This window comes from Pelophylax lessonae (assembly GCF_965119305.1).
Source record: "Pelophylax lessonae genome assembly, chromosome: 3".
NCBI lineage: Eukaryota > Metazoa > Chordata > Amphibia > Anura > Ranidae > Pelophylax > Pelophylax lessonae.
Window position 1 is genome coordinate 310,104,922 of NC_138770.1, and position 13,193 is coordinate 310,118,114.

The 13,193-nt window shown below is 46.2% G+C and overlaps 1 protein-coding gene across 1 annotated transcript in view; it reads right to left on the reverse strand.

Annotated features, from left to right (window-relative positions):
- Positions 1 to 13,193, reverse strand: part of DIS3L2 (DIS3 like 3'-5' exoribonuclease 2) — a 1,275,365-nt gene that overhangs the window by 338,365 nt on the left and 923,807 nt on the right. Inside the window, exons 14-15 of the mRNA XM_082248603.1 lie at positions 11,217 to 11,324; positions 10,893 to 11,126 (exon numbers count right to left, since the gene is read on the reverse strand). Coding sequence (XP_082104729.1) covers positions 10,893 to 11,126; positions 11,217 to 11,324 — 342 coding nt within the window. The remainder of the gene's footprint in view (positions 1 to 10,892; positions 11,127 to 11,216; positions 11,325 to 13,193) is intronic.

Here is a 13,193-nt window from a genome sequence, read left to right on the forward strand (position 1 = left end):
TATATATATATATATACACACACACACACATATATATATATATATATATATATATATATATATATATATATATACACACACACAATTTATTTTTGTGAAACTTTTTCTAATAAGGTTTTAACATTATTGACTATCAACTATTGAGTTAAAATTCTGCATACACATTTTAGTAAGTAGTAGTTCATTGTACTTTTTTTCTGTTATGCTCTCAGTAATATGGTTTTTAAATATTCTGGATGTTAAGAGGTTAATCTGGGTTTCTCCTGGCCCATATAAATTAGTTCCTACAGAAAGGGAAATCCACCCCCAAAACACACTGCCTTGGTAACCATCCCAAGTTATAATAGCTGGCTTATTGCTGTAAAACATACTGATGGCATTGGTTACAGAAGGATTTCTAAACTTCTTCCAAAGCTTGTTTAACCACCTCAATACTGGGCACTTTCACCCCCTTCCTTCCCAGACCAATTTTCAGCTTTCAGTGCCCTCACACTTTGAATGACTTACTCAGTCATGCTATACTGTACCCAAATGAAATTTATCATTTTGTTCACACAAATAGAGCTTTCTTTTAGTGGTATTTATTCACTACAGGTTTTTTTTTATCTCTTTGCTATATAAGCAAAAAAAGAGCGAACATTTTGAAAAAATTATGTTTTCTACTTGGTTTCAAAAGAGATCCAATAAAATCAAATTTCGTCATAAATTTAGGCCAGAATGTTTTCTGCTACGTCTTTGGTAAAAAAAAAAAATCCTGATAAGTGTTTGTAGCACCCTACAAGGTAGGTGCTAGGTAAAGCATAGTGGGCCTTGGCTGCCTAACAGCAGGGCCATGATTTTCAGCTGGACTCATGTTTCCCAGGTGTGGCTGTTGAGACTGCGGAGTCTCCCCACTGTGCTCCTTGAGAGGGTTCTCATTGGGCAGTGGAGGAAACCCAGCCAATGGCACACTCAGGCCTGTATCTACCCTAAGAAAGGCAGATTCTGCCGCACAGCATTCTAGGAGTGGGTATAAGTTTGAGGGGAGCACATGACGCTGCGTCTTTGGCGGGAAATCAGAGTCCCAGGAGGGAGAGTACGGCTGTCTCTCCTCCTGTCAGAGAAATCGGGTGTCCCAGGCGGCTTGCCTAGTGAGAGGGGACAGAAGGCTGAGCTGAGCTGCAGAGAGGATCCGGTGTGGAGGACCAGTGGAGAGAGAGGGGTCTAGTTTCAGGAAAGCATTCCCAGTTCGTGAGTACTGCAAACTGCCTCCTGGGGGTCTGCCTAGAGAGAAAAGGGACCACTCTGTTGAAGGTGGTGGGGATCCAGGAGCTAGCTAGCCGGTGCAGGAGCAAGAGTAAAGGGGGTGCCAGTGTTGACCCTGAAGAGAAGCAGAGGAGGTGCCTAGTGAAAGGACATTGAAGTGTAGAGGGGGTGCCTAGTGAGAGGATCCTTAAGTACAGAGGAGGTGCCAGTGGTTGGGCCCTGAAGTGTTAAAGTGTACAGCATGCAGTGTTGAGAGCAGCAGCAGTATACAGAGGCTACCTCAGTCAGCAAGAACTGGAGGGAGCAGTGTTCGGGACTTTTGAGCTAACCAGAGTGTCAGAAGTCAAGTTCAAGTGCAGTTCAGCAAGTCCGTGTTTTTCAAGCGGCAGCAAGCGGCGGTCGGCATCCAGTCGTTGTCAAGACAGCGCTGAAAGGCATTTTTTCTTTAAAGTGTCCCATTTGTACCTAGTTGAGCCAGAGGAGTATCCCACTCATTCCCTTCTCCCATTCCCTATATCAAACAAAACAAACCAAAGATGCCAGGCTGGTCTTTGACTAAAATTTCACACTTGGGTATTCAGCTTAAAGGGGCTGGTGGCGTTTCTGGTAACCATGGCAGACCCACATCAGGCCAAATGCCTGGAAATCCTGCTACATGTATGATAATATGTTTGTGTAAAAATGATAGAGTCTATAGGCTACGTATCATTGAAAATTGACCAATCCTGATGTATTGACTACCTATCTCATTTCCTGAGGCCCTAAAATGTCAGAACAGTACATATACCTCCCAAATTACCCCTTTATGCAAATATGACAGTCCAAGGTATTTAGTAAGAAGCATAGTGAGTTTTTTGAAATTGTAATTTTTTTGCCCACAATAGTTTAGGTAATGAAGATTTTTTTTCTCCCACAAAATTGTCATATGGCAATACCACGTGTGAGAATTTTCTACAGCCTGGTGACACACAGAGGCCCAACATCCAAGTAGCACAGTCAGGCGTTCTAAAGGCATTAGTTACACATTTCCTGAGTACCCATCACATTTTTGAAGGCCCTGGAGCACAAGGACAATGGAATTATCCACAAAATTACCTAAGATGTGCCAGGTGATCACGGACATATTATTATAATTGGAAAGATGTTTTCACTGTATTGGGGACACTAGCTGGGTGATCAGTGTGTAAAAAGCAGTAAAAACGATCAAATGCACTGATCCCCGGCTAGCAGCACAGATCCGCTGCTCTTCTCCTCACTGACAGGCTCTGTGTAAGGAGAAGCAGAGCCGATCGTCATTACAACAGCTGTTGATATTACATGATGGCTGTGATTGGACACAGCCGTGATGTGATCAGGAGGGCCAATCACAGAGCCCTCCTGCCGAGTGGTGTTGCACTATGTCCAGGGGACACAGGCACGCCGGGATCTCCCTCCTTCTGAAGGATGTTCAGGAACGTCCACTCAGAAGGAGGAAGCTCCCGCCCAGCCATTTATATGCAGCGGCCTGGTGGGAGGAGGTTAAAGTTTGTTGCACAACATCTAGACAAGCCTGTGAAATACTTTAAGAATATAGTCTGGTGAGATGAGACCAAAATTAAACTCTGTGTGCCATAATACGCACCATGTTTGGAGGTAAATTGGCACTGCACATCAACCCAAAAACACCATAGCAACAGTTAAGTTTGGAGGAGGCAAAATTACATTATACCAACACATTCTTGATCAAAATCTGCTGCCATCTACCAGGGTGATGGAGATAAAAGGAGGGTGGACATTTCAGCAAGACAATGATCCCAAACACAAAGCCAAGGAAACGCTCAATTGGTTTCAAAGAAAGAAAATAAAGCTGCAAAAATGGCCCAGCCAATCACCTGACTTGAATCCAATAGAAAATCTATGGAATTTACTAAAGTTAAAAGTTCATAGAAGAGGCCCACTTAACCTTCAAAATTTGAAGACTGTGGAAGAATGGGCCAAAATCAAAAAAGAACTTACCGTAAAATTATTTTCTCTGAGTCCTCTGACAGACGCAGCCCTTCCAAGTATTCCTAACTATTGGGTAATGACACCATCTGCAGGACCCGGCTAGATAGTGAAAACTTCATTAAAAGCTTTTACTTAGACACACCTTAGGGGCTGTCCCTCTAGACATTACCCTCAGACATTCAGAGTTACTATTCTGTCTCGTAGCAAGCAGTACAGGAAGACAACCAACCTCAAGATAGAGGGGCGGCGGCTGCTTCTGTCAGAGGACTCAGAGAAAAAAATTTTACGGTAAGCTCTTAGAAAAATTCTATTTTCTCTTATGTCCTCTGACAGACGCAGCCCTTCCAAGTATTCTTCACTATTGGGATGTCCCAAAGCATTGCAAGTGTAAGGGGTGAGAAAAGACGCAACCAACAAAACGATAACGTGCCAACAAGGCCAGAAAACAAACGTGGCCAACAGGGCAACAAAAGCTCAACCAACAGGAGCTAACCCCACAACAATAATTCACCCCAAGAAGAGAAAAAACATTTCTCAGCAACAAACCGAAGCACTCAAAACTCTGCGCCCAAAGGAAGCATCCGAGGATGCCATCACGTCATTCTTGTAGAATTTTGGAGTGTGCACAGACGACCAGGTCGCCGCTTTGCACACCTGAGCCACAGAAGCCGGATGACAAAAAGCCCAGGCACTCACAGCTCTAGTAGAATGTGCTTTAACAGGGAAAGAAGGCACCTGACCCTTGAGTGAATAGGCATGAACAATAGTCTGTCTGATCCATTTAGAAATGTTTGCAGCGGACGCAGCCGTACCCTTCCGAGGTCCCTCAGGAAGGACAAACAGGGAATCAGACTTCCTAAAGGATTCTGTGGCTTACAGGTAAACCCATTTCGCCCGGACCACATCCAGGGAATGCACGGCAAATTCCTTAGGATGCTTGGGCTTCGCACAAAGCGAAGGTAAAACTATATCCTCACTAAGGTGGAAGGCTGACACCACCTTAGGCAAAAAAGACTGGTTAGGTCGCAGAACAACCTTATCCCGATGAACGACCAGATAAGGCGAACGGCAGGACAGAGCCTCCAATTCAGACACACAGCAAGCAGAGGTGATAACCACCAAGTAGGCAACTTTCTGGGACAACACAGGCAGGTGGTATTTCTCTGATATTCTCAAAAGGTGCGAATCAAGGAGTTAGTCGCCAAGGGACGCTGGAAGAAAATGGCCAAGGCAGACACCTGACTTTTAATCGTGCCCAACGCCAAACGTTGTTCCACAACTTTCTGCAAGAAAGCCAACAACCCTCACCACCGAAAAGGAGCGAGGATGAAATAATTGAGACTCACACCAGGCAACGTACGCCTTCCAGGTACGAAGATAAATCTTCCTGGAGGTAGCCTTCTGAGCTCTTAGCAAGGTAGGAATAACAGCATCAGAGAGACCTCTGTCTCTCAACACCTGGCCTTCAACCGCCATGCCATTAAAGACAGAGACCGTAAAGCAGTATGGAAGATCGGCCCCTGAGACAGCAGATCTTCTCTCAGAGGTGGCCGCCAGGGAGGCTCGACGACCATCTTGACAAAGTCTGTGTACCAAGACCGACAAGGCCAGTCTGGGGCCACCAGAATAACTTGTACTTGTTCCAACACTAACCTGTGGAGGAACCTGGACAACAGTTGAATCGGGGGAAAGACGTAAATCAGCTGATACCGGTGCCAAGGCACCACCAACGCGTCTGTGGCGTCTGCCAGAGGATCTCGAGCTCTGCCCACGAACCTTTCCACCACCTTGTTGAGACGAGACGCAAACAGATCCATGTCCAGAGTCCCCCACCGGGCACACAGGAGCCGAAACACCTACAGATGCAGGGACTATTCCCCCTGATCCAAGGACTGATGACTCAGATAGTCCGCCTGCCAGTTCTCTACTCCAGGAATGTGAACGGCAGAGATAGCAGGAACATGTGCCTCGGCCCAATTCAGGGTCTCGGCCACTTCTTCGGCCGCCGGCAACTCCTGGTGCCCCCTTGGTGATTGATGCAAGCCACAGCTGTGGCATTGTTGGTTTGAACCCTAACTGGGTGACCGCGCAACTGAGTCGCCCAATGGAGCAGGCAAAGTTTTAGCGCCCTGAGCTTCAGAACATTTATCGGCAAGGAAGATTCCTCCGACGACCACGTCCCCTGGGCACAGAGTGTACAGCACGCCGCCCCAGCCCGTCAGGCTGGCATCCGTGGTGATCACCATCCACAACTGGGGCAGAAAGGACTTGCCCTGGTTCATAGTGGGTGACAGAAGCCACCATGAAAGCTCTGTCCTCATGAGATGGCTTAAACACACTATCCTGTCCAAGGACAGGGGATTCTTCAAATAACTGAGGACCGCAATTCCCCTCTGGCGCAGCAGAGCCAGCACCGGGGCCAACACCTTGAAGAAGACCCTGGGAGCCGAAGCTAGACCAAAGGGTAATGCCACAAATTGAAAATGCTCCTCCGCCACTGCGAAGCAGAGATACCGCTGATGACCTTCGTAGATAGGGATGTGCAGATATGCATCCTTAAATTCGATGGAGGCCAGAAAATCCTCTGGATGTAAAGATGCCACCACGGACCGGATGGATTCCATCCTGAACTTCTGCACCCGCACAAAGGGGTCCAGTGACTTAAGGTCCAGGATCGGACGAACCTTGCCCTCCTCCTTGGGCACAGTGAACAGGTTTGAATAAAACATGAGAAATCTCTCCCGCTGTGGAACTGGGATAACACAGTGGGCAAGAAGGTCTTGCACTGCTCCCTGGAGATCCGTTAAGCGATCGGGAGACAGATGGAGATTTGATGGAAAGAACCTGTCAGCGGAGCGAGATCGAAATTCGATCTTGTACCCAGAACAAATCAGTTTGTTAACCCATTTGTCCTGAATTAGGGACAGCCAGGGTTCCTGAAAATAATGCAGACATTCCCCCACCCCTGAAACGGGTGAGGGCGTCCCTTCATTCAGAAGACGACTGGGCCACAGCACTGGACTGACCGGCCTTGGGCTTACCAGATCAGGACTTCTTGTTACCGCCGGGGGCTTTGAAGGGCTTCCCTTTTTTCTGCACCCCTGAGGCACAAAAGGGCCCCTGATGAGCCTTGAAGGAAGGAGCCCTCCGCGCGCGGGGAGTTCTACCCTTAGCGGATTGGGGCAGGAGGGTACTCTTACCCCTTGTGAGACCCTTGACAATCTCATCCAAGGAGTCTCCAAAAAGGCGTTCCCCCAAATAGGGGATATCAGACACAGTCTTTTTTGAGGCACGGCCTGCCTACCAGCTCTTTAGCCACACCATGCGGTGGAGTGCAACCCCCACCACAGACAATCGTGTGACCAGGGGAGACTGATCCAGGGGCGCGTCACGCAGGTACACCATGGCCAGAGCCATTTGGTCCGTGAGCTCAATGAGAGTCGGAGGTACCGACTCCGCCACCAAATTGCGCTTAAGCACCTCAATCCATTCCGTAACCGTCTGAGAAACCAGCACGGAAGCGAACACAGGCTTAAGGAGTGAGCCTGCGACCAAGTAAATATGGTGGGAAAGTGACTCCACGCTCCTATCCATTGGGTCTTTAAACACCAGGGATTCTTCCACAGGTACCACCATGGATTTATTCAACCTGGAGACAGTGTGGTCCACTTTAGGGGACACCGTCCAGCGATTGGAAACCGGATCCGCAAAGGGGTAACGGCGTTGAAAACGCCTAGGCACCGCCAGCATGTGCTTCACGCGATGCCACTGTTCGTTCACGATATATCGTGAAACTCCTCAGGGTAGGGGAAAACCTGACCCGATTTCTGGGCTTTGCGGGACCCAAAGGAGCGAACAAGTGCTTTAACTAAAGCGCGTCCCTGCGCTGCAGTGGAGGACTCCTCCTCCTTCCCGTCTGAGTGTGCGGACAGGGAACCCTCAGGGAGGGCAGTGTCCGTGGCAACCAAATCAGGCTCTGAATCAGAAGACTGAGAGGGCATTGGCTGTATTTGAACATTACCTTGTGACATCATCAGATCAACTTTGGACGCCAAAGTTTCAATGGCTGCAGATAACGAAGCTAGGGAAGGTGATCCGGATGTCCCAGATGCACAAACAAGATCTGTGGGGAAATTGTCACCCTGGGGCTCCATTTGGCAGATTTACAAAGAAATGGCACTGGCCCTTTAAATCGGCAATCTCGGTCTGCACCGCGAACCTGCACAGCCGCCGAAGACCCCCTTTATATTGCTAAAACAACTGTGTAAGTAAAGTGTCTTAAGAATAATGCCCAAAGCAATAAAGACCCCTTATAGTGCTAGAGAGATAGAACAAACAGACCGCTCTCCATGATTCATCTGCAGCAACTGAAAGATGGACGGAGGAAGTGACACATCACCCACTAGAGGCCCAACAGCGCCCTGAGCAACACAAAAATGGATGCCAATAGAAGTAAATGGGGAAAATCACAGGGAAAATGGCCGCTGCCCTTACTATGTGGCTGCCCACATCCAAGATGGCGCCGGAATCGGCGCCAAAAGCATGTTACCAAAAATGGCTGCTGCCCTCACTGTGATTCAGCCAGGCATTCCCTCACCCAAAATGGCGGCCGAAAAACGGCGCCTACAGTCAGGAGCCCAGGAACCCTGGGAATCCACTAGGAAGCCCCCCCAAGACAAAGTAATAGCCCCACCCCCCACGCAGCAGCGCCCTCAGAAGAAGCAGGGAGGTAGGGACCATCCTGATGGGCCGGGGGGGACACAGCAGAGACCGCAGCTCTGCCATCCCCATGGAGTGGGCCCACATCACTCCCCCCAGATGACTGTGCCATAGACATGGGGGGTAGCATCATTCACCATACCACGGACCGCGGGCTTCACTCCGATACGGGGCATCTCCCACCCTGAGTTGGGTGCCGTCAGCCAAGAGGGGACGCTGCAACACAGGGCGTTCCAGGGTTGATTCGCCCCAGCGAAAAAAAAAAAAAAACATCTCCGCAAACTTGTCCCCATCCGTTGGGGCACTGTCGTGGCGGTGCCCAGGCGGACCACAACCTGCGCACACTCATAGGCCAGGCTGGGGTACCATAAGGATCTATATTATCCAGTGCGAAGCCCAGCCCGGATGTCACTTGTAGTTCTCCAGGAGGATCCCCCTGACTAGCTAGCGATTGTGAGCGAGGAAAATAAAATGAACATTTCTCAAAGAAAAAATAAAAAGACGGAGACCGGAGTCCCTGCCAGGTTTCTAAGTCCTACTCCTGAGCTAGGCAGCAAGAAACTGAATAGTAGCTCTGAGGGTAATGTCTAGAGGGACAGCCCCTAAGGTGTGTCTAAGTAAAAGCTTTTAATAAAGTTTTCACTACCTAGCCTGGTCCTGCAGATGGCGCCATTACCCAATAGTGAAGAATACTTGGAAGGGCTGCGTCTGTCAGAGGACGTAAGAGAAAGTATAATTTTCAGTTAGCGTTTAATACTTTTTCCCTGTGCCATTCCATTTTATTACAAAAAGTAATTTCTGAACTTTTGTTTTGGTTTCTTTGTGCGTATGGATTGCATAGGTTGTTAACGACATGTGAAAATGTCATGTCAATTGCATTTATCTACAAAAATGGTGACGTGTTTAATACCTATTTTACAGAGCCAAGTCGCATGAATTGAAGAAAGGATCAACGACCCTGCACAGTGGCCTTCTACAGGGAGTTTATACAGTCACTGGCCTCTTGGGGGTAACATAAACCATGACTGTCTCCTGCTGCTGTACTCTGAGCTGGCATGAGTAGATCATGCTGTATTAAACATCTTTATCAAGCAATCTCCTCAATCTCCATGGACGATGGAGGTCTTATCTGTGTTTCTGCATAAAAGCCTGGAAGAACATAATCTTGGCATTCTCGAAAATAGGCCCAAGACGTGTACAAGCCTTTGCTAATAGATCTTCATACCAAAAATTCAGTAACCTAACCAGGAAAGGCTGTGGCAAAGCACCATGTGGTTATTGTTCCTCTCAACATATGTAGAGGATACCTCAGTCAAGGCTATCAACTGCTTAAAGCTGAAAGTGGTTTTAAAGGCACAAGGTTTTTTTAACCTTCATGCATTGTATTCACGAAGCTAAAACACCTGTGTGCAGGAGTTCCCCAGACCACCCTATTTCTTACCTGAGCCCCCCCCCCCCCCCTATATCCAGCGATGTCTATGATAGCCTTGCTTCTCTGGGGTCTTGCACTCCTGATTGGCTTTAGGCAGCAGCAGGAGTCGTTGGTTCCTGCTGCTGTCAATAACAGCCAGTGAGCCAATCAGAAGACGGAAGGGGCAGGGTTGAGCCACAACCCTGGGTGTGAATGGACACACAGCGGCAGGTCAGAGCAAGCTGCTTGCTGTGGTGGCACTTGGCAGGAGTGCCAGTGTGGAACCCGAGGAGGATCTTGGCTGCTCTGTGCAAAACCATTGCACAGTGCAGGTGTGTATAACAGGTTTGTTTTGTTTTCCACAAAAAAAAAAAAAAGCTTTAGTATCACTTCAAGTAAACCCACTGATTTAACAGTTTGAAAAAGCAGTTACATTGGTTGTGCTTTCAACCAAACTGATCACATGTGCAGCATCATGGCCATTGAAGATTAAACAGAGGCTAAGATGACAGCTTCCTTGGCTGAAAATGATAGGAGGCTTACTTCAACTTTAAAAAAGCGGTCTGCGAAGATGGCAGGATAAGACCCTGCAGCTTTTTCAGGTAAGCCAACCATCTGGATATTAATTCAGCATTATCCATTTTTTCATCATCGCCTGCTCTAGATGCTACTGTCCAGACTAAAGTCTGGAGATCTGACAGTGGAACAATATATGAGACGGAGATCTCAGCATCAACAATTTGAGTCTCCGCATGAGTCAAGCAGACTCTGATCTTGCCCAGTTGTTCGTGGATCAGTGTACTGGGGATTGTTCTGGTACTTGGTCCAGACAGGTCTCTTGAGCAGAATCCGCCTGTGCGTTTGCATCCATCAGCAAGGAAACTGCCCCCAAGTGGAGGTGGGACTTGTGACAGGCTGCTGCTTCTTCGTGTCCTCAGGCTGTTGCTCCTTTTCCTTATGTGACATATACGAGGGTCCCTAAAGTTCCCTGACACTATAAGCAGTGTTAATTTGAGGAAAATATTTTCGTCGACTAAAGTAACACTGTTTTAGTCAACTAAAATTTGACTAAAACCATTCAGATGACTAAAAAATACGACTAAAACTAAAATGGCATTCAAGACTAACAAAAATGAATAAAGAATTTGATGTAAAAATTTAACACTGACTACAAGAAGAGTGTCAGGGAGTCCAAAATTGAGAAACCAGCCGACAGGACTCAAACGGGTTGAAACGGAACTCTCGGGTAGTGTTTCCTGTCCTCCTCACATTACAGCCCCAATCCCCCCTTCCCTCCTCTATTTTAAACACAAAACCTAGTTAGCTTTCAGCCTTACCAAAACATTATAGGATAAGCCTTGTTTTAAAAGATCAATAGTTTACCCATCCAGTAATTTTTCTCCATAAGTTTAGAGTGGGTATGGATTACTATGCTTTGCCCATTGACATGTGCCTAATAAAATAAATGATTAATGAGTAAAAAACTAAAACTGTAGACCACATAAAATAGAATATCAGCAATAATTCTCACCTGGTCGAGTCTCAAAGCACCCTCTTCAAATCGTTGCTTGCGCAAGTTTTGTGCAATATGATGAAGATTGAGCACTGCGTTTTGGATTTCATCAATGCTGTGCCAGGGTGAAACTGAGGGAAGCTCCTTCGTGCTAATCAGCTTGTTTGGATTCTCAATCATACTTTGTGCATGGTCATAGCTTAGCTTTACACAGGAACAGATAATGGTTCGGCCAAACCACTCGTCCAGGATCTGAGTACAGGGTTGTAAAAATGTAAAGGTTTTTATTTTTCCTACAACAGATTTACAATATTTAACCTATGCACCATTGCACTCTCTCACCTTTCCTTGAGGAGTAATTTTCCATATGACAGAAAAGGTAAGTCTGTCGGCCATAGGATTAAGACTGCAAAGTTCTTCACAAAGTAATCTTGGCAGCATAGGAATAACCTGAAAGAAGAATACAGTTGTTAAAATATTTCCGAATAAAAGTATAACCTTTTATTACCCAAGAGTAGAAGATTGTTTCAGACTTTACTATTAGAGTCAACATCGACAAGACAAGCAACACAAGAATTGTAGAAATACTGTACCCAAACAGATATCCGTAGGACACCTGTTGTATGACAAGAGTTTCAGTAGGTTCACATTAAAAGACTGGGCAAGGAGTTGGAAACTGTAGAAAACCAATGTTGACCAAGCTGTGTGTGGAGGGGAGAAGATTCGCATTTTCTAACTCCAGCAAAACATTTGTATTTTGTGCTAAGGAACAGATTTTATATCGACAGTCGGAGCATGTGATCCTGCAGCTCTGGCTCCACTGTGTAAGGGAGTGCTTGACAACTGCTGTGAATTCCCAAAGCTTTGACATCTCCCATGACCCATCTGTTGTCCGCGTTCCTTCCTTTAGTAGTTCGTTCTGTACTAACGTGACCCGCTTCCAGCTGACAACGGGCTAAAGCTCGCTGTCCACTTACGTCACTCAGCCGGTCTAGGCTCTGGATCGTTTCTAACTTCACAGTCGGGATTCACCCGGATGCCTGGACCGGTAGTTGGTTCAGCTTCTTAGTGAGCCGCTGAGAGCCTGAGCTAGCCGCTCTCACCCCCCGCCCAGCGCTCCAGTGACCGTTAGGGGGGCAGAACAGATGCTGCATTCACCTATAATTGGTTTTTTAATTACACAGATCTTATTCGTATGGGAAAGGCAGGATAAAAAAAAAAAAATGTCAAAATTACTACATTTTCTCTCTACTAAAATAGCATTTCGACTCCCCTATAAATCCTTTTTTGCAGTATAGGAATCAGTATTTTTTATCTGTGGGCTATACACTGCCATTGCCAGATAACTCGAAACTGGCAAATAAAATCTGTAGAGACATTAACCATATAAACCACCCCCCCTCTTTCCCAGGATGCCTCAGTTCTGTAGCAACAGGGAGATCACAGGAAACAGACATGGTGAATAAGGGTGTACCTATGTCCTACTGTACTCCAGGAAAAGGATTTTAAAGATAAGAAGAAAAAAAAAAAAAAAAACTATCTTGAGAATTATAAAATACCGGTCACATTCTTTAAAGTGGTATTAAACCCCAAATCAAAAAAAATATTTATTAGAGCTTACTAATCCTTAGAAATTTTTGACGCATGTCTGTTGGCCACGTTTGGTGTGCTGTTAACAATGAATGGCACTGCATTTTGTACACGTTCATGGAACACTTAGATGTTAATGAGGCCTTAGGGTGTCTGCATTCTGGGTGAAGTAGTAAAGCAGACACCGCAGGATAGCAGCATGGTCTGTCTGGGGGGAAGGTAGCCTAGTGATTAGTAGATTTAGATGGACTTAACTAAAACAGAAGCTGAACTCTATAAATAAAGATATACAAATACCCTCTACCTGCGCACTCTGGATGAATTAAACAATTATCACACAATGTGTACAAATAAATGATAATTTGTGAAATAAAACAAATCACTGTATTTGAATGTGAAAAATTATACATATAATATTGTGAAGCGGCTGGTTGTAAGGCATAACCAGCCTAAGATAAGTGCAACAAAACTGAAACCACGCTCCTTTAAAAAATAAACAGATTTCTTGTGTTAAACTGAAAACATAACAGTGTCCATACATGACCACCAAAGTGCTCCAAATAGTGTAAATAGAATAATGCAGAGATCTTCTCTAGTGCCTTCGCACAGCAAAAAGGATTGTGGGTTGTGTACCTCCTACCACCATCAGAGAGATTTCCTACTCACCAGACACAGACATATGACATGCATGTTAAATCATTTAGAGAGATCTCGCTCCTATAAAACGGA